The sequence below is a fragment of the Caloenas nicobarica genome, chromosome 1, assembly GCF_036013445.1.
Source record: "Caloenas nicobarica isolate bCalNic1 chromosome 1, bCalNic1.hap1, whole genome shotgun sequence".
In the NCBI taxonomy this organism is placed as follows: Eukaryota; Metazoa; Chordata; class Aves; order Columbiformes; family Columbidae; genus Caloenas; species Caloenas nicobarica.
In genome coordinates, this window is record NC_088245.1 from 197916124 (window position 1) to 197938089 (window position 21966).

General features: G+C 37.4%; 1 protein-coding gene across 3 annotated transcripts in view; it reads right to left on the reverse strand.

Annotated features, from left to right (window-relative positions):
* Nucleotides 1-2180: 2180 nt before the first annotated feature.
* The window catches only part of ATM (ATM serine/threonine kinase), a 69466-nt gene continuing 49680 nt past the window's right edge, over nucleotides 2181-21966 (reverse strand). For 2 of the 3 annotated variants that reach the window (XM_065639584.1, XM_065639604.1), the window contains 18 exons: nucleotides 21581-21815; nucleotides 19540-19707; nucleotides 18288-18407; nucleotides 17044-17261; nucleotides 16067-16274; nucleotides 15022-15135; nucleotides 14468-14626; nucleotides 13291-13429; nucleotides 12842-12924; nucleotides 11415-11555; nucleotides 10313-10429; nucleotides 8815-8964; nucleotides 7411-7576; nucleotides 6616-6702; nucleotides 6427-6541; nucleotides 4354-4417; nucleotides 3492-3628; nucleotides 2181-3371 (listed from right to left, as the gene is read on the reverse strand). In XM_065639584.1, coding sequence (XP_065495656.1) covers nucleotides 3188-3371; nucleotides 3492-3628; nucleotides 4354-4417; nucleotides 6427-6541; nucleotides 6616-6702; nucleotides 7411-7576; nucleotides 8815-8964; nucleotides 10313-10429; nucleotides 11415-11555; nucleotides 12842-12924; nucleotides 13291-13429; nucleotides 14468-14626; nucleotides 15022-15135; nucleotides 16067-16274; nucleotides 17044-17261; nucleotides 18288-18407; nucleotides 19540-19707; nucleotides 21581-21815 — 2605 coding nt within the window. In that variant the 3' untranslated portion in view covers nucleotides 2181-3187. The remainder of the gene's footprint in view (nucleotides 3372-3491; nucleotides 3629-4353; nucleotides 4418-6426; nucleotides 6542-6615; nucleotides 6703-7410; nucleotides 7577-8814; nucleotides 8965-10312; nucleotides 10430-11414; nucleotides 11556-12841; nucleotides 12925-13290; nucleotides 13430-14467; nucleotides 14627-15021; nucleotides 15136-16066; nucleotides 16275-17043; nucleotides 17262-18287; nucleotides 18408-19539; nucleotides 19708-21580; nucleotides 21816-21966) is intronic. The other variant, XM_065639595.1, reaches the window with a different exon arrangement.

Consider the following 21966-nt stretch of genomic DNA (forward strand, 5'->3'; position numbering starts at 1 on the left):
GATTCCACACCATAACTTAAGAGTAGAAAACCCTTTATTCCCTTTCATGTGAGAGAAGCAGACTTCACATCAGGCCCAGATGTAGCACCAGCCAGGTCACCTTTTCTCTGAGGAAAACATTTTTTGAATGGATACAAATCCTAGATGGTAATTTTGCTAGTATTTGCTTAGATTTCGCTCTACTCCATTGTGAGGTGGAGTTGTAATTTCAGCAACAGAAGCTGACTGAAAAAGCAAACGTCAGCTGCTTTATGGTAGACTCTGCTGTTTACAAATACAAATGGCAATGGAATCCAGTTCTGCTCTAAAGCACATTTGCAGTAATTTCCCTTTTCAGAATGCACAGCATGAGTCTTCTGGACAGTAGATTGCTGAATTCATGCACAAGCTTTATACTGAAAGCTGAAAAAGTTATTACAAAGTGATGCCTATTTTTAGCACTTATCACCAGGAATTTTTATCTTTAACCTGTTTCGAAAACGTTTACTTCAGTACCTTTTGCAGCTCATGTGTAAACTGTGATTATTCCATCTCAGCTTGAGGCCATTTGCTTCACTTCTGGCAGCTGACTGAACACAGGAGCACTGCATTAGCTCTAAGCCCTAAAAACTCATATAATTCATCTTGGATTTTGCTTAACTCAAATCTCTGTCTACACTGCTAAATGAGAAAGGGGCTAGGGAGCATGCTCGAGGGCAGGGGTCAAACAATAACCATAACTCTTCCCCCTCACACTAGATCACAGGCTCACTTTTCTTAGAAATTATATTTTCTAACTGGAAATGTTTTACTAAGATGCATTCCAAGAAAAAAAAAATACTAAAGAGGCTACTTGACTTGTCTGCACATATTTCTAGCTTACTAATATAGTAAATATAGATGAGGCTCTCAAATAGTAATCCAACCTGTAGTAGCATCTGTGACAAAACCATTGTTCAGAATTAAACAGCATTTCCACCCAGATTTTATTTTCCCACTCTTACACAAGGAAAGTGTGTATCTGTAGATGGTACATTTTTGCAAACCACTCACTTCCCAATTTTGACTTTTAAAATTTAAGGCATTAATGGAACAAAAAGCAAACACGGGCTCTGACGGTTACTACTTGGCTACATGAGGCTTTGCACAGATGACAATTATCTCAAGAATGTTAGATTAGATCTTACGGTAACAGGATTGTGTCACCTTGGTTTTGACAGTGTTTTGGAGACTCTAAGGTTTGTAAATAATTCAAACTGTTTTCATATGTTTGGCAGCTAACTGGTGTTTCACTGCTGCAGGAGCTTACAAATAATGTAAGCAGGTTTCAATGACATCTACAATATTTATGTGCAATTTCATTTCCATTTCATTCAGCTTGAACAATGAAAATGTGTGGACGTTCACAATATAGGTATGAAACACCAAGTTACCAGCATCGCAGAGGAATAATTAAATTCTTTCCTCTGAAGTCAGACTTGCCTGAGACAATGGTATTAATATTAATGATATCACTGTTTGCTGTAAGTAAAAAAAAAGAAAAAAAAAAATCTAAATTGCAGCCCAGCGAGATGAAAGCATTCTAGTGGAGCATCAGTAACTCATCAAGGAAGGACAGGATCTGCCAAGCTTTTATTTAATATTCATTTATATGATTAGGTAGAGTTCTAGTATTCAATAACCCAAAAAATGCCTAAAGAATTTCCCCTGTAGGAAGCATGAGAAAAAAAACCCAGAAATATGACTCGATTTTTTAAATCAGTGCTTAAAAATAACAACTTTTAGGTGCTTTTTGTTTAGTTCTTTCCCACCTGCCATTCTGTAATTGCTTGGTAGGACTTCTCTCCCTCTCTTAAGTGTCATTTTAAAATCCACATCCAGAGTGCATGCTCTGCCAGGTAAGTTTCCTTTTCAGAGAACAAATCACTGTATTCTTGGATTAAGTTCTTCACCACAGAAAAAACACGATGCGTTTTCTATTCCAATGTTCAACAGAAATTTATGTCAGATTCATGAAAACATAACACATAAGACTCATCTTGCTATGTTGACATTACCTTATAAAACAAAGATACAGCATAAAAATTGCGGGAACACTGTACAAATAAAAATCAGTGAAATGCTAATTAGAACAGAAATGTTTCATTTATATTGCTGTAAAAATGCATAAAGTATAAACTAAGATAATGTGAGGATATGCCAAATTTTATTCATATTTTAAATACGCAGATGATTCAGGAAGATTTATTAAATATACCAGTGAGACTGTTATTTGAGTGGATTCTTCTATTATCCATATTCATTGACTATCCAATTATAGTAGGTCTTTTTATTTAAGGAGCAATGACTTCTGTAAAACTGTGCAACCAAAATGAGATTTTTGTGCTCAAATTACATCTTCAATGTTTCTGACAAGTGTTTAGTCCAGATACAGAATGACTGTTTGCTTGAGAAGCATCTCTTGTATGCTAAGTTTTATGGTACAGTCAGTCAATTTTGTCAAAGAAGTCTGAGCTATAAAAGCTAAATATTTTTTATTGCTTTATACTATTGAAGTAATGTTATAAAAATAAAATACCAACATAATTTTCTTTACAACAGGAAAAAAAGCAGCCATATTATACTTGGCTCAAAGTCCGTATCTATACAAAGTGTCCATTTAACTGAGCTAAAAAACCCCAAACTCAAGAACCCTCACATTCATGAAACATGAGGTTCTCTTGTTTTCTTTTACATTCACTGTAGCATTATCTTGCAAGTAAAACCCTCCATTTGAAATGCACTTTACCTACTTACTTGATGACTCCTGGTTTTTAGATCATCTATTCTACATGGTCATGTTACCATATGAATTATTCTATACAAGACTCCAACTATTTACCATGCAAACGAAAGTGATGAATCTCAGGCTTTAGGAACACAACGCACCCAGTATGCCCAAGCACAGTCCTTGCAGGGCACAAGGAACACCAAAGCACTGGTTAGTGTTTTACACTCTGTGGTGATCATAAGCAGACAAGAAAAGTTTTCTCAGTAACAGGTTATGGAAAAAAAAAACCACCAACAAATATCCACCACATAGGAATACATATAAGCCTTCACGGTTGCTCCTGATGCAAGTTTTAATTGTGAAATACCCACGTGAAATGTTAAGACACTTCCTGCATAAAAACAGGTTTCTTGTAAAACCATGCTGGATCCTTCCAAGTCACACCCAGGGTTTCCATCCATAAAAGAGTCGGCACAGGTTTTTCGGGTCCATGGCCTGCTGAATGAGGAGGTTCACCTGCCCCCCGACACTGAGCACTGTTCCCTCCTCAACACCTTTCAGCTTCTCCTGGAGTCTCATCAGAACACGCTCAGCCACTTTGTTAAAACTCTGGTCGTCACTGCTGGCAGAATAAAAGAAGAAAAACAAGAGCATCAGGACAGGGATCCTGAGCACGTCAGGTAGCAAAGAGTAAAGCAAGGCAACAGTGGAGTGTGCAGACGGTAAGACAAAAATCTCGCACCTGGCTTTTCTTTTACATTCTTGTGGATCAGTATTGAGCGTAGAGCTCATGTCAGCCTCATCCTCCGGTCTCTGCTGCAAATACAACGCTTTCAGCGGGTTCATGGTCCAGTCGAAAAGAGGATCGTAGAGCAGCACCTACAGAGTAAATAAACCTCTGCTTAATTTGAACTGCTCACCACAGCTAGTCCAGTGCCCTAGCAGGAGCAGGAACAGCTGGCAATGCTCACGCTAACCACAGTATTAGGAGGTTGCTTGTGGGTTTTGTTGTTGTTGTATTTTTTGTTTGTCTGTTTTGGTTTTTTTGTGTTTTGTTTTTTTTTTTAAATCAAATAGAATTGGGCTAAAATTGCCTCTTAGACAAGCCAACAATAAAACTGCATCTGATCACTTGCAGGTGTTTGTGTTGTTCATGCCTGACTCAGTTTTGCACCCAGTCCCATCTCAGCAATGAAAACATCATTTTTTAATACACTTCCAGGCACTAAATATCATTAGGTTTTAATGCATAGTATAAGCTGCTTTTAAAAATTATTAATTATCCTCTTTGTGACTTATGCAAAGAAGATTTAATTCAATCAGCACTACTCATGCTAGGATTGTTGCACCATGGCTAGAAACATTTAGATACTGAAGAGGGAAAACTGCTTATGCCTGAAAAGGACACTGCCCACAGAAAATGCAAATTGATCTTGATTTTATTGAAGACTACATCAGTTAACAAATCCGGCCAACACTTCTACATTCAAATCGAACAAAAATCCCCTACATGAATATTCATATAGTAATGCATACAAAGGCAAAGACAAGAAACTGAAGATTTTCTGGCAGGTTACTATCAGAAAGAATGAAAAAGTGCTTACCTCTACAATAGTCAGCAAAGCTTCTTGAGAATTTCTCATAACAGCCATTGTTTTCTCACAGCATCTAGAAAATATTTTACTGTATTTTTAGGTTCTTTTTGGTAAAATTGAATGTTTTTTCATCATTTAAGTAATGAATATTTTCACCCTTCTTAAAGGTTAATTTTTAACATATGACTAACCTCTCTGATATTTCAACTTTGAAAAAAAAAGAATTGAGAAATTTAGAAATGTAAGGCCAGAAGGAGACTGGATAGTTCATCGCTGGGAAAGATTACCCGTTTCACTGTCTGAAACAGTTCTGTATACAGAATTACCCACCAGGTTAACATTGATCATTGAGGCACACCCACGATCACAGAATCACAGAATCACAGAATGTTAGGGATTGGAAGGGACCTCGAAAGATCATCTAGTCCAATCCTCCTGCCAGGGCAGGAACACCTAGGTGAGGTTACACAGGAAGGCGTCCAGGCGGGTTTTGAATGTCTCCAGAGAAGGAGACTCCACAACCTCCCTGGGCAGCCTGTTCCAGTGTCTGTCACCCTCACTGAGAAGAAGTTTCTTCTCAAATTTAAGTGGAACCTCTTGTGTTCCAGCTTGAACCCATTACCCCTTGTCTTACTGTTGGTTGTCACCGAGAAGAGCCTGGCTCCATCCTCGTGACACCCACCCTTTATATATTTATAAACATTGATGAGGTCACCCCTCAGTCTCCTCTTCTCCAAGCTAAAGAGACCCAGCTCCCTCAGCCTTTCCTCATAAGGGAGATGCTCCACTCCCTTAATCATCTCACGATGGCAGAACTGTGTGGCTGGATGAAACTGTGTGTGCCAGAGGTGCTCCACAACACACCGGGGAGCCCTGGCAGCGTCTCTTAGCGTGAAGGGAGCAGATCCGGTACCAGACATGAAGCGATTCCTGAAATCTCTCCAGTGACTTCACATACAGAAGCGGTTACCTACATTTGCTCCCAAGTAAACTAAGCTTGTGGAAGGAATACGGAGCTTTCCTTATGGGGCAGGTGCTCCAGTGAAGGAGGGGTGAGGCTCCTGTCTGCTTCAGGATGAGAACACACACGGCAACGTTAACTGTGTTCACATCCAGTCCTGAGAGGGCTTATTTATGCACTTACACCTATACTGTCCATTACAAGTCAGTCTGGCTGAGGCAGAAACAGCATCTGTGCCAGAGCCTTTTATACTGTATTTGCTTCAGCTGGAGTCAAACAATTAATGTATGGGACAAAAATTTCAGAAGTAACACAAAAATGTGAATTTGACAGCATCATGTTTCGAACAGAAGTGGCAGTTACTGTTCATTCACAGGACAAAGGTATATTAGGAACTACTTGTTAATTGCTATCTTACTAAGACAACACACTATGTACTTTTTTAAAGACATGAAATTTGGGCTTTGCAAGCACTATGTTCATGAACATCACTAACGTCTTGACTGGCAGAAAAGTCCTGCATTTTAGGGCTCTCTTGGGTCATTCACAGGAGATATGACGGAAGTTCACAGAAACTCAGTCCTTTTGGGATTTTTCTGTTTTGCAGCTCGAATCTACTGTGGGATTTATATTTCGCACTTTCAAAGTGATATCAAATATAAGATCCAAAAGAGGAAAAAGACTGCAAATTACTTACATAAAACTAAACAGAAATAAGAGACAGAACAAAATGGTTCAAAGAAACTTAATAGCTCTGAATACATACTACAGCTCTGAAAGAAATACACAGTTCTGAAGGAAAAAAAATCAGCAGTCTATACCAAAGGATGAAATTTAGCCGTGGAGCCTTTGCAAGCACTGAGCCATCCCTGAATTCCACAAGAGGGTGACAATAAGCCATTGGTTAGTGGAAAATATGAAAAGCCGAACAATAATTAACTTGTAATTCGTCATATAATAAAAAACAGTGTATGAGTTAGGACAGCATTTATATTTGGATATTATCAGCAGAAATCTGAGTCGTCTCTCAAGCATCAGAACTATTTAACATGTAACAATCACAATGCCTCAAGTAAAATTACTCCACTCCTCCTTACCCTATGCAATTTAGGACCACTCACCTTCTAAAGACTCCTTCCACGCCAGTAATACCCATTCCATCCACAATGTCCCTGGTTAATCTAAATGGAACTGTCTCTGGTGTGGGAAGGATTTTACCTTGCTCAAAAGCAACCCCTAAATAAAAGGATAAATGTTTAAAAAATGTTGAAGTAAAGAAAAGTTAAGATTCTCTCGTCTGTCCCACTTACCCAGATCTATATGCACTAGTTCTGCCGTTTGTTCATCTATCAAGATATTCTGAACATGTCTGTCTCCAAGTCCAAGAATGTAGCCAACTAAAATAAAAAGGTATATTTACATGCCATAAAAACCAGGGAAAATTTAACAAAGAGAAGATTACTAGAATCAGTGTAAGACGTGCAAACAAATTAAAAGTGAGAATACTTCTTCCCCCATGTATACATCTTACTCCAGTAAAGAGTAAATGCCATTCTACAAATCCAAACAGAAAATGTTTAACAAATGCAACAGCAAAAAGGTTATTCTCATATAGATGTGTATTGTTTCACAGACGACTTGCCCATTTCTCTCTGTAGATGGGTTAACCAAACAATTTCACAGCTTTTTTTTTTAAAAAGAGATAAAAAACGAGTGCACAATAAAATTAGGTTTGTTACTAGATTAAACTTTTCAACTCAGTTAAAATATTTGAGGCTACAGATGAAATGAATAAATGTTAAATCAGAACAACAGAAATAGTCCGGTAGAAACTAAAAAAACTACCAGAATCTAGAAATACCAACCACTACCTGAAAGAAAGAAACACAGAATTTCATTTTGTTTTTCTGTCACAGAAAGGGCAGGGGGATTAATCAGAAATCTTAATTATAAGAATAAATGTTGGTGTTCTTGCTGGCATTTTTTGCCCCCTACCCCCCCTCTTCTGACATGTGACAAAAGCAGAATAGCCATTACCTCTGAAATGATGTGAACTCTTTGTTCACAAAATCTAAAAAGCCAATGTTAATAATCCAATATAATACCTATAGAAGAAGTAGCCACACTGCGGGTGTACGCCAATCGTTTTTCAAACCACACAGCTGGATCCAGGAATTTTTCCATGCAGAAATAACGAAACACAGGCTGAAAGTTCTCACAAACTTCCATGAAGATGTTGTATTTCTCTTCAGAATGTTTCCTTTGTGCATCCTTTAAACAAATAAGAAATGTTTTCCCCAGGACTGCCTACTTTGAAAGGAAATTACCTCTTCATTTGAAAGAAACACATTCCTGCTTTCTATCCCTCTCCCCTCCATGAAATGCTGTCCTCACTCCTTCCCTCTCTGAGCTAGGAATTAATGTCTTTTTTACAGCAACCATTAATGCACCTACCTATCTGTTTTACTATAGAATTATATTTTCATACACAACTCATGGGCTACATGTAAAAACCACACTCCCATTTCTCTGGCTCGGCAAGTGTATCTGTTCTGTGTGCCTGTACGGGTAAACGCATCTTGCTGGGAGATGGTTCCGCTGCACTTTCTACCTTTGCTTATCCAATGGCTCCTGTCACTGTGAGAAAGTCATTCTCACTCATCCACAGGCAAAAGCTGCACAAAGCCCAAAATAAATATACTTCCGTCCCGTTAGTACTACACAGATTTAAAAGGAAATACCTTGCACAATCACGGTGATACAAAGTACAATTCATTATTTTCTTAAAGTACGGTGAGGTGGTTTGTGGAACTGAACTAAACCAGCTGAATCCACCCAGCAGCCACCTGTCCTCAGAAGAAGGAACCCTCCCCTGCTTGTATCTAATGATACAGATATTTTTCTGCCAGTTTAATGTAAAATTACTCTTTTTTTGGATGAGCTCCCTGAACTGACTCACTGTGGGGGACAGAGGGTTCACGGCTGTCCCGGTGGAGGAGAAGCCAGATTCCTTCCCACTGCTTGATGGCAATTAAGACATTACAATAATCTCGGCTGCCTTCTAAAACCAAATTTTTATTTTCAACAACTAGTATTTAGAATTTTGGTTTATTCATGAAAATAAAATGATTTTTCAATGCAATGAGAAGCATGACCAATATAAATTAAATCTGTAAGATAACTTTATACTGAACTCTGTTTGGTCTCTGTAATGATAATTTTGGAATTCCGAAAGATTTATATTCTAGAAAACAGTTCACAGATTCTTGGAGATTCAGCTGTATTCAAATCCTTCCCGCATTTAGCAATTTTTGATTTTGTAAAAACTCTTCCCAGGCTGCATTCAGATTAGTTTGAAGATCTATTAATTCCATGCCACTGGTCATATTCATTGTTATATACTAAAAGCATACTACATAATTCTCCGTTAATACATTAAAAAAAACCCCCACAACCCTCTGTGTAAGAGAATACGAGCCAGATATTTTTCTTTAATTATTTTGACTCACCATCATTATTTTCTGACACTGATAACTGGAGTAATCTTTTGGCCTGTATCTCTTGTGAGCTCCCTCTTCGAGGTTCACCAGAAACTCCCCGATGGGGGTTGTTCCTGAGCACCACTCCAGAACCCCACTTCTCTGAGAGAGGGGAACCACCTGCAAAACAAAAACGCTGCTGCAGGGGGGAGGGAGATATACACACAGCTACGAATATGCATGCTGCAGAGCATTGTTTAAAAAGGACCAAACCATACAGCTGACCACAATATACGTTCTAAATACACATGTATGCATTTATAAAATACACTCAAGGTTTTTCTATCAAATACTTGCAAATTTCTTCCCAGCCCAGACAATCTTCCACTGAGTACTTCAGTACAAGTTATGATTATACTCAATTTGCATGTTTGTGCCAGTATTCTGGGTGACCTGCAATTGCCAATAGCTTGTTCTGCCGGAATGGGGATTTATGTGCAAATTGCACATAAAAAGTAAAACCAAGAACAAACGTAGTAGCTGCATGAACGTATTTGGCTTGTTTTAGTCTGCTTCCCACCCGAGGGAACAGCTTCTCACTTCTTAACTGGCTGCAACAGTCACTTCTGCTGCTGTAGCAGACGAAACTGGCCGCAATGAACAATCTCCTGTCCTCAGAGAAACAGCTACTGCCTGTTTCTTTCCATTATATTTTCTTATGAAAGTCTCTTCATCCCATAGTGCAACCCTCATTCACTTTTATCCTGCTCTCATTCATTTTCACACACATAAAGATCTGAGTCTTCATTGAAAATGGTTCAAAAAGTGAGTCTAACTCTACCTGTGAACTCTTAAAACTACGCTCGCAGTTGAGATAACCTCCTTTAGAGATTCTGGAGTGCACATTCCTCATTTGTCGAAGACAAGAACTTTTACTTAGAGAGCACTTATTCAGACATCACCTTCATAGCTATTATTATAAACTCAAGCACATAAAATGGAAGGAGGAGGGGAAAGTTCCTGTTCAAATACATTTTCTGCATTCACAATAAGAACTTATTCCTATATCCCCAATTCCAACAAAAACAGTTCTGCAATTCAAATTCTGCATGAACAAACCCTAGATGGGACTTCTGGGTTCAATTGTAAGGAATACTGCAAGATTAAAATTAATTATTAATTAATTAAGGAATATCACAAGACTTAAAAAAAAAGATAATTCATAAAGAAACTTGTATGCTTAAGTTTAATGACTAGCAACTTACAATTCAAGGACAGTGCATGACTTAATTTATTTTCAATTATAAGTTCATCCTTTTTTAAGGATTTGGAAAAAAGTGCAGTTGTAATAACTGCAATTATGACATTGCATTAATTGTTTATTCCATACCTTAAGGAGCAGTCACTATTTTAATAAAACATAAATAAATACACTTTTATATTGTCTTTAGGTTAAAAAGAGGAGAATGGGGAAATAGGCTTTATCTGTAGCATTTATTCCTCTGCTGCAGCAGCTGTTGAGGATTACCTTGTATCTTCGGATTGTTAATTTTCTCTTTCGTGTTTCAGTGTTTTGCTGGAGCAATGTGTTGCACATCTGGAAAACCTGCTGCATAACGGCATCTTGTCTCAGGTCATCACGGCCCTTTAGCACAAACAGAAAAAGCAGTTAAAGAACACTTTTCTGCATCCAACTTTTTGTTCAGCAGCTTAAAAAAATTATTTTAAAAAATTGCAGAAAACACAAGTTACTTTTCCACAATAATCACCTGTAATAAAATGTAATTCACACTTGTTTATTCTCTATACTTGGTTTTCTAATAGTGCTCAGCTGATTAAGCAGAACCACCATTAACTTAAAACATCACCCTTTTCTTCCTTTTTTTGAGAAATGTTACTTGATCGAGGCTTCAATCAACCTAAATGTCTTATGGTACCCTTTGAAAAAATCCACCACATTTAGCAACGCAGCACCCAGCTGAAGCAGCATCAGTTGGTGCTGCAGTACTGATTACTGGATGCAGATCTAGTGACCCACGCTTCTCTTTAAAACTTCCAAACCTACCCCATACTTAACAGCAAAACAGAGTTCTTCCAGCAGCTGTTATATTCAATGTTACATTCAAAGACAGACAGAATGAAATCAATTGAGTTTAAAGAGAAACACATGGTTTTCACACGTTTGTGTTTCTATGTGCATGTTTTTGATTGTCTCTGAATAGTAACTTTTTATATGGGGAAGAAAGAAAAAAGGAGGTATTTAACACAAAATGTTGATGGCTTTTATGAGCTGTACACTCCGGGTCACTAGTTGAGACATGACCATGCAAGGTATAGGCCTGGTATATGTCAGGTAAGTTACCGTATATTACATGCATTGTTGAAAAATAATTAAAAAATATTTAATATTATTACTTATTATTATATTATCATTTACATACTATTATTTATTACTTATTATTACTTTGTAATTTCCTTTATTAAAGCATTCCTGAACTGAGAAAACTGACACTGAACTGTGAAAAGTATGCTCATGGTACAGAAGTGATATATGAGGAAACTAACACGAGAACTTAAAGAACTCCAGCATGCCAAATCTCTGAGATGTCATTACAACTGACAGAACCTACCTTAACCAGCTGCCTCCTTTCTTTACCATCTGATCCTACACAATCAATTATTTTAGGCAGATTCATACCTCCTGCTAACCGAAATTCTGGCTTAAAAGACATAATTGTCACCAAATTCTCATATCGTCCTGTAGGATCCACCTGAAATTATAAATTAGTTTAAGATTAATAGAAATATTACCTCAATTTGACTCAGAAAAAGTAGTAACAAGTTGTTTGCAAACCTCATTAGCAGACTATGGGCTAAACATTAATATGAGCATTCTATCATCTACAAGGATAACACTCACAAAGGCTACAGAAACATGCTGAACAAAGGAGTGAGTTGGATTCCTCTGTGCTCCCCTCCCTGGGAGAGGGGACCTGGTGCTGCAGACTTCACCAAACAAGCTCTGACACAATTCCGGCCCATTCCAACCAGCATTCTCTCAAGAAAATGTTCATGTACAGCTGGGGGGCATTAGGCTTACGTTAGGCTGCAAAAGGACCCAATCTACAGTCTTAAAACTGTTGCAAGCTACAGGATCTGTATCCTCAGCCATCCTCCAGATCCTCACGCCACAAAGCAGCCCTGCTCAGGCAGCTGTAAGGAAATATCACCCAGGTGTTCACATCACACACCTCCAGCTATTTCAGATAGTTTGCACTGGAGAAGAAAGGCAAAGCAAAGGACAGTCGAGTCGTACAAAGCAGCAACACCTGGGGCCAACAGGAGCCCTGCAAACAACTGCCCTTTAGCATCGGTGGCAATTTCTGGCCTCTGAAGTCAAACAGCGTAACATCCCTTGGCTTGTTTTATTTAGCTTTACAGACATAGTCTGAGGCACTTCAATATAGCAAGGTCTGGCTTCATAACATGTAAATTTTAGGTGACTGGCCCAAAAGGTAACTCTACACTCCTGAAATGGGTACGTTTCCTAGGAAGAGCATGTGGCATCCAAGTGCCCATGCACCCATCGAATCCACCGCTAATGCTAACAGGAATAGATCATTCCCCATTACTGAATGGTAAAAACATATGAGGTGGCCATTCAGGAACAGCCGAAGAGGTGTTTAATTAATTCTCACAACTTTCTGGATGTAAGCACCTCCCTGAAGCTCTGAGCTAGCAGCTACAAAACAAGATCCTCCCTGTGCTTCAAGCAGCTGATAACAAAAGACTGGTCAGCAGTAACAGCGGCAAAACCACCTTCATATGATAAGCCGCTGTCCAGCAAATTTAAGATTTGGGGTCAAGGTCTTCTAAAGCCTAAAGAAAGCATTTCACACTGTATCTCCCTCCTGACAGGAAAGTAACCCTGGCAGGCTGACCTGTAAAGAACGTGGGAATCCGATCAGGAGATAAATGCCCTGACTGCCATTATAAAAGTTTGAAGTTGATTCTAAGATTTGATATTATAGAGTATATTTGTTTCAACTTCAGTCACCTTAATTTCCATGGTAGGAACAACAACATCCTTCAGGTTCTTCAGTTTAGTAATTGGCTGGTCAGCTGGAATCCTTATTCCTTCTGTAATTAAAAGGAATTAATATTTTTAAATTTGGAACTATAAACATACATAAAAGTTCACAAAAAGCACCTTTCATAGCTTTTGCAACCCCAAACCTCACTGCATGCTTCTGTTGAGCTGATGAAGATGACCACAGGACAACTGGAGTTTTCTGGTGTTTCATACTCAGAAAGTCTGAACCTTACAATACAAGTAATTCCTATGACTTTTAATCCAGACTACGTTCTACATTTATCAAAAACTGGGCACAGTGCTAGCACAGTATCTCCTTTGACTAAACATCAATATCTAGAAATCTACATTTTAATTCAAGAAAACAAAATATCTTCACTATTAAAAAGAGAAATCATTTTCCCAAGACTTACTTCTTTGAGTTTTCCATGGAGTAGCATCCAGATTCGCTAAAGTGATGTAAGCATCACAAAGTGCTTCAACATCTCGAACCATATGAGCTCTTTTTTTTCTTACGATATTGATTATATTGCGAGCAGCCTCCATTCTGTCCTAAAAAACCCCAATGGAACACAAATATCAGATATTGCAAACTACACCTTGTAAGGTGAATGATACATCATAACGTGCAGTCAGATAAGGACAAAGGAGACACATCCTACAAAAACAGAGAAAATTGCCATAATGGACAGTCCTTTGTGATATGAACAGAAATAATCTGAAGAAAAGTCCTGTGTTGTCTAATCCGAGATAATGAATACAATAAAATATTACTGGGAATGGAGAGGGAGCAAGTCTGTCCAGGCAAAGTGCAAAAAACCTGCAAAAATTTTCCAAACAAAGGGACAGGCAGTTCTGGATGTTCTTCCACCACCTTCCCGCTTCCATCATTTCTTCCCAACTGAAGAAAATGCCTGTGTGCGAAAGGCAAAACTGACCATGCGTCCCATCTGTGCCTAACTCTGAGACTTAGCTGAGTCTAGCATAATCCTACTCCTACAAGTGGGACCATAAAAGAACTACAAATTTCAGAAAAAGGTGAAAAAAAGCCAAATAAAAAATAAAAATGTGGTGAAAAATACATTGGAGGGCAGAGGGTGGGAGGTGGGAAAGAAGGTAATGAGAAATAACCGTGTCAGGCCTATAGTGATGGGGGAAAGAGGAGGCATTAATCTAGATATGAGATGATTCCAAAACAGATGGTATCATTCAAAGCAGAAAAAATAATTCAGTATGTACTTTTAACAATGAACCCACTCAAGTCTTTGTTGCATCTAAAATGCCTTTTACAGAACCACATGTCAAGGACATCTATCACAAAACTCTCTGCAATAGCTGGGGCTATTTGTTGCAGGAAACAACCATGTTTTGTTCAACCTCATAATTACTTCTTCCAGTAATAATAACCAAAGTATGCACAAAAGGAAGGGATTTTTATTATTGAAAGTACTTTTTTCCTCCAACTCTTTCTTAACAAAAATCAGCTGATGACCTGTGCATTAAAATACCCCTATATATATATATATTTATAACAAAATGAAATTAATGAAGACTGAATGTGATTAATAGAATAAAAATTTTTGTAGTCACCACATCAAGCTGGGAGATTTCTTTCGGGGCATTTTTAATTAAATTATTTCTTCTTTTTGCATCTGGTTTTGTGAGGAGTTCATCTTTGTTAGCATTTGCCAAAGCTAATATTATAAACAAAGCATGATGCGGATGATCCAGTGAAATTCTAGACATTAGCTGTCAAGGAAAACAAAAAGATCCCATTATTAAAAACTGTACAGAAGAAAAAAAATAATTAACATTATTAATCCTCTTGAACCTCTAAGGTTTCTAATAAGAAATAAAAAGTAATACGTAGATGGTATTTCCACAACTGTAATATGCTCAAAGTATATTCCTATACCTGCATAAGACTATTCTGATATGATACAACAAGAAAATCAATTAAGTAGAAAGGTAAAAAGTCCCAAATCCTCTCCCCTCACTATACTTATTTTGCATCATTCATTTTTAATACGCCTTTATCACCTACATAACTCTTTTAGCTATAACTGCACAGATAGATATTGTTTAGAAGCATGCACTACTAAGCAAAAAAAAGGATATCTTTAGATACAAAAAGCATAAATTACTTTATTCAGAACTTCATGAAATCCAAAACCACCCATCATCTTGGTTCCCATCCGAGCAGCCAACTGGTACATCAGAGGCAAAAACTTGTATGAAGGGATCTTCTCTGCATTTTCCTGTAGTAGCGAAAATTCAGTTAGAAAGCTGTACTAAACACCAAAAAAAATTGTAATCATAAAATACCAGGTAAGGGCTAGAATTTTGGTTTTGTATGCTTTTTTAAACTGAGAGTAATCATTGCTGTGTGATCAAATGGCAATCCAGTGAGCATCACATCATCTGGCTCCATGTCTCCTGAATGCTACAAGTCCTTCATAAGAAAACTACTGTTTTCTATTCTAATAGATCTGAGCTTAGATATATTGATTCAGAATTCATTTCTAGACTGTGTTGAGAGACAATCCTAACAACAAAAAAATACAATCTAGTTTTAACCAAGAAACAACTGTGTGTTAAAAATATAAGTAAAGGAACACTTACTGTTTTTCAAAGTTAATTATAACACAAATAATTAAATTGGACAGATCTCCATTATAAAAAGATCATTCAGGTAAGAATGAACAGATTTCCTGCATGCTCCCAGAAATGACAGAACCAGCCTGAGAATGAGAACTCTACTGGTGCCTGGTTACTATGTTAGAGACAATCTAAAACCACACCCTGTCACCTAGAAGTAAATATAATATAAACTGAATAATGCACTAAAGGATGTTGAAGATGGGTAGTATCCAAGGTACGTAAAGAACAAGGTGACAACAGTGAAAGATCATGAGACATGCTTAATCATACAGACCTGTCAAACTAAAATGCTAAATTCAATTAAGTTAAATTAAAACGCATTGAGAACGACAACTCTCACTGATGAAAAACTAACTGATGAGCAATGATGACTGAAAAAAGCAAGTTTTGATGGAAAAGTTAAGGAGATACATAGGAAAACATACTGCACAGCCCTATAACTCATCTTCTAGAAACCCAGGAAGAGAAGGAGAAGATGGATAATTTAATGTCAAAACATAATAAGGAAAAGCCACAGCAGACATTTACCTTCATCATTTCATTGACTCTATCAACTCCAGAATTTTCAAGCCACAGGGAACAGAGTCGGAAGATCCACATATTATGTTCTTCTCCACTCAGTAAACAACTGATGTAGTTCTCCACAGCTTTACACAAGAAACGTTTACGATCCTCAGTGAGGGCTTGGATGGCACATTCATCCAGTTCAAGTTCTCGCTGAACCTTCACTGTGTACCTATGTGAACAGACATTTTTTAACAAATTGTCTCTTAACGAACTTACAACCAAGGCTGTCCCTACTTCTCTTGCTTACTAATTTAACTTTTTGTTAAACTTTCTTTGTATGTACAAGTACTGTAAAATAAACAACTGAGAAACCAAACTGCGGGAGCTATTTCTTTGGTGTATGTTCACACAGACCCACCACTCTAAGTAAATTTTAAGTCAGTGTCTTCTTTCTTTTTTTCATTATTTGATCTCAATACTGGTGTAAATGTGAATATCCAGTACACATCATTGTGTAAAGACTTCAGCTTCCAACTGCTGAAGTTGCATTTTTTCTGCTCACTTTCAACTGCTCTTATGAAATCTTTAAGACTTCTGTATTAAGATGAATTCTACACTTTCACCAAATGTGTGATGGAGAAAAATCTCAAATATTTATTTTTTACTCTGTAACATTTTCTCTGTCAAATAAACTAAACAGATAAAGGGAATAAATGTGAATTTGGCCCATGAGCATGCGCGCTGTTTAACTGTTGTAACACTTGTTGGCTTAGTTTTGGCCCACACTACTTTGCACTCTCCTAGAGCACATTCAGGCACAGTTCAGAAACTATTTGCAACAAGCACTAGAGATTTGGCCACTATTTTGTGAAAAGAAGGAAAAATGCAGCTCAAGAGATGTGAGCCATGCTGTACCACCTGCCCAGAGGGACAGAGAACAAGTAAAGATGGAGCCTTTGATGGCTCCATAGCAACCACGGCTTCATGGGAAGGCCCACCTATTTGTCTGAACTCTGCGCTCCCTTATGAGGCCAATCTCCTCCTTGGCCTTCTTCAGTAACGCTTGCTTATTTTCAAACTCCGAGGATTTCATGTAATTCTCGATTCGCTGGTACTGATTATCTGAGAAACGAGCCAAAGACAGGAAAGCTTTCATCTTTCCTTTCTTCAGCTCGTCGCTGCTGTCTCCACTGTGGCTTGTGGCAATTTCCACAGCCTAAAAGGGAAGTTACAATAATGGTAAAACTGATAATTGGATTAATAGTGCTGCAAAATAATTGATTAAACTCTGTTAAAATGGAAACACAGAATGTTTGAGGTTGCAAGGGACCTCTGGAGGTCATTTTGTCCAACTCTCCTGCTCAAGCAGGTTCATCTGCTCAAACAGGTTATTTAACGTTGCCTATGATGGGATATATATGCATACAAAATAAAACCTACCAGGCTGAATATTTTTCTCCTAAGTGAATTTAATCTTTGAGGAGTGTTTCAGTGTAAACAGTCAAAAAGATCATCCTGTATGAAACAGCGGTAATAACCAGACAGGAGTCTCCTACAGCTAACTGTCTTTCAGAGTAACCAAGCATGAATTTTTACAATAGTTTTACATCCTTATAAGATAGTGAGAAAAAAATAAATGCTAAACCAAAAAGTGACAAAAAGAGAAGAAATTATGGGTGAAAGTTTAATCATCAGCGTGACAAAACCACGAAGAGAGTAACGGAGAAGAGCAACTTTGTAGAGTTGCAGAAATTAGCATGAAATAAAGAAATGCAGAGTAGGCAAATGCTAATAAAAATGTTTGTATTACTAAGAGTTTAAAAAAAACCACAGTACTTTGAAACACAAGTACAAGACTTTCCAGTGCCCGGAAAGAGACTGTTGCAAACACAACTCCCATACTGAAAAAATGTTAAGTGAATGATGTGTCCTGAGAAGGAGAGGATGTGGATGGTGTGGAACAGGAAAGGGAAACAGGACTAGCAGTCATTATCTCTGACCTTTTAAGCCAATATTACACAGAAGTTCACTGTGAACTCTGTAAAGCCATATTCTGAATATTTTATAAGATTGCAATGTTATACAAGACTAGGTGAAACTATTTTGATAAGAAAACATATTTTCAATCCAGAAAAATAAAGAAAATTGTAAAAAAAAAAAAGTAAAATTTACTTGACATTTTAACAACATATTTTACAACAGCATTATCTCAAAGACTGCATATTTCAAAGACTGGATGCACCTTTTCTAAGTATTTCTGCATGATGACTGTAGGGTTTTCCAAGCATGTTTCTGCTAACCAGGTTCCACATAGCCTCAGACACTCTGTATACATCAATTTCAGATGAGGATCATTCTCGACCTTTACGAAAGCAAGTTTTAAGAAAAAAAAAAAAGACAGAAGTATCAAATTAAAATACTTTTTTCATATGAAGTAGGCAATTCATAGATCTTTAAACCTTGAATATAATTCAACCATTCAGGACTATTACACTTAACGTATCTACAGAGTCATTTACCATCCGTATCTACAGCAGCCAACAACCTTAAATGACATTCATACTCTTTGCTAGACTAAAGGAGAGCACATATTTTTAAATGCCTGACAGTTTGAACAATGAAAAGCAGAATAAACCAGCAACATGTAATAAAAATCAAATAAATTCACAGCATGTTTCCAGAATAGTATTTTCTCATATTCCCAGGTAGTCTGATGTACCATAGCATACTCTGTAGGAAACATTCAGGAATTGCGATAACTGTGTGTGACCATTAAATTTTTCAGACCTCTACATGGAAACCCGGCTAAAAGTGTTCTGAGAAGATAATGGAACAGGTTTCCAAAGGACTTGCCTCCAGATTGGAAGCTCAGCTTTAACTGTATAGCAGGACAAGTTTCCAAAATACTTTTAGTATAGGGTACGTATTAAAGACATCTGATCAAGATGGCAACACTGACTGTGACATACTGAAGGATGTCATAGGCTGTGAAAACACAAAACCTCTTTACGTGGACAGAATCACAGAATCACAGAGTCACAGAATGTTAGGGATTGGAAGGGACCTCGAAAGATCATCTAGTCCAATCCCCCTGCCAGAGCAGGAACACCTAGGTGAGGTTACACAGGAAGGCGTCCAGGCGGGTTTTGAATGTCTCCAGAGAAGGAGACTCCACAACCTCCCTGGGCAGCCTGTTCCAGTGTGAACAGGGTGAACATAACACTGGAAGGTGAGAGAAGAACTAAATTTTTGGATGCCCTCATCAACCGATTCATGGAGCAATCATGAAAATCAAAAGAGGAACAGCAACAACAGACTCGCTTTGAAAAACACTGAAAAGATTTGCTACTACAGACTTTTTTGCTTTCAGACATTTTGAGAGTACCAAACAGATTTCCGGCTTTTAATTTTCTTCCAAGGGAAAACTTCAGAAAGTGGAAACAGGATCTTACATAATTTAATTCCCATAGGTTTATACATTATATAACACATACCTGGAACAAATCTGCATCTAATTTTTTTATCATCCTTTTAAGAATATTCAGTGCAAGACTCTCTTCCTTTTTAGCCCAGAAAACCTGAGCTTCTTCTAGCTGCCACTCAGAAACTCCATATGCTGTTGGATTGTATTGTTTAATCTGAAACATAGCTCTTTCTGGAATCTGAAATTGAAAAAAAATCATAAACAATTCTTTAAGTCACATACATGTATCTCACAGTAAGTTTTGGTTTTAAAGTCCACCTTCATTAGCTCTACCTGTGCAGCATATTTTGCCTACTCAATGCTAAGAATTTATTTGCAGCAAAGAGATGAAGTTATTTTTCTATATACTTGCAGAAAATCCTGATTTGCAACAAAAATATTATGGAATTAAACCTCAAAAACCTCAAAATAAAGTATCAATGTTTAACATTTTAAATTACTTGAAGGTATAAAGTATAGAAGTTCTACAATCAGTATCTACTGAAAGAATGGATTTATAATTTTAGCTTAGTGATTATTATTACATCCTAAGAGACTGCAGAAAAATAGTGAGAAAAACAGCACCACCATACACTAATTCTGCTGCATGCCCACCTCGTCACTTATATCACCAGTGAAGTAACATCCTCATTATTTAGCAATCCAATAGCACTATGATAGTACAAAGAGCAAACTATCTTTTTAACAATGTCAAAGATCAAGACTAAAGTGTATTTTCATGGCTTATCCAACCAATAACCAAATCAATAAAACTTTTAAATAGGCAAGGTAAACAATTAAAATGTAAGAATGCTTGCAAATGACAATGTAAGTTTGGGTACTTCCATCAGTGGTCAGTGTGATGACCCTGTACATCCCTCTCTTCCTTCTCCTGACAGATGGTAGTGGCACCAAAGAGGAAGAAAAGCTATTAGTTGCAAAGAGTGTTGCCTCAAAAACTTTCCTACATGCAGACACTCAGTATTATCAATCACTAGTGTGCCAAAAGCAAAGGGTTATGATCTCATGGTTTGAAAGACTGGTAAGGCCCAGAAGAACAGCCCAGAGGTTGCACATGACCTACAACACCAAAGAGGCTGGAACGACAGTGTTTCAGGAACACACTGGCTCAATCTTTCAGAACCTTCTAATCCTCCCCAAAGGTAGTGGCCCACTTTTAATCTTCTTCTGTAACTAAAAATCAAAGTGAAAAAAATTAACTTCTGTTGAGGCTCTTACAGACACTCATCACCAGTGTTAGTGGCTGGGCAGGTATGAGATTAAAAAAATCTGAAGAATTTTCCCAAACAGTTCTAGAGGCACTGAGTAAACTTCACAAATTTATGAAATCAAATATAGCTGTTCAACTGATTTCATCATTACTCACAAAAGGAGTTAGAACCTTCCTGAAATCCAAATTTAATATAGTTTCACATATGTGAAGTGTCAAATATCTTTGGAGGTTACACATTTAGCTAGAACTATCATCTGCAGTGGTTCCTGGAGGATACTGTTGCTCCATAAATTCTGGTTGAGTTACTCCTCCAGATGCACTACCCAGAACAAGCCAAGGCTGACTCTGGCATTAACAGCTGCAGAAACCACTGATGCTGCAAATCCCATTAAATCATTCAGACAGGGAGAATTACCACAGTGCAATGGTGCCTTGAGGGTATAAAAACCTTGAAGACAATGGTAAATATACAGATGCAAGAGAGTTCTTTCGGCAGCTTTACTCTGGAACACTACAACAGTGTGATGCAAGTGAAGGCTGGATATATAAAACTGCACCAAAATAAAGTAACAGAACTATAAGAGCATTCTTCACCGAAAATTTCATTTTTATGCTATCTACCTCATAGAGTAACTTACAGTTATGTAAAAAAAAAAATCAGAAAACAAGTCCATAATTACAATTTATGAATAAATTCTACATAGTTTAAGTCTCAAACTAATTGATTAATTGAATAAACACAGAATACAGCTCATCTTTAGTACTGTTAAAAAATGAAGTTCTTTTATAAACTCAGAAAACTAAACATCTGCCACTGATCTTCCCTGGAATTTGTTACCTGTGTATTTTTAGCAGTTCTTGCAAGTCTAGAGAGCTCCACTAGATGTTTGGTTAGGATGTCTTTAATACATTCTCTTTTGGTGTTTTCATTCTCTTTTTCAAGCAAGATCTCCAAAATTACGGTGCGCAAAGCCATTACAGGTTCCTGGAAACAGAAGTCACTGTCCTTGAGAAGCTGGGACTGTCTCTGCCATTTCAAATAAATATCATTCAGCTGTTGAGGAGTAACAGATCTGCAGTTGTTACCAAAAGAAAAAAAGACCTGTTATTAATTCTCACTAAATATTAGTGAAATGCAACATGAGTAACAAAAGTAAACTACTGAGGCAGTTCACAATCTACAGTTGAAAACCAAGAAATAGTCCATAAAACCCTACAATGATT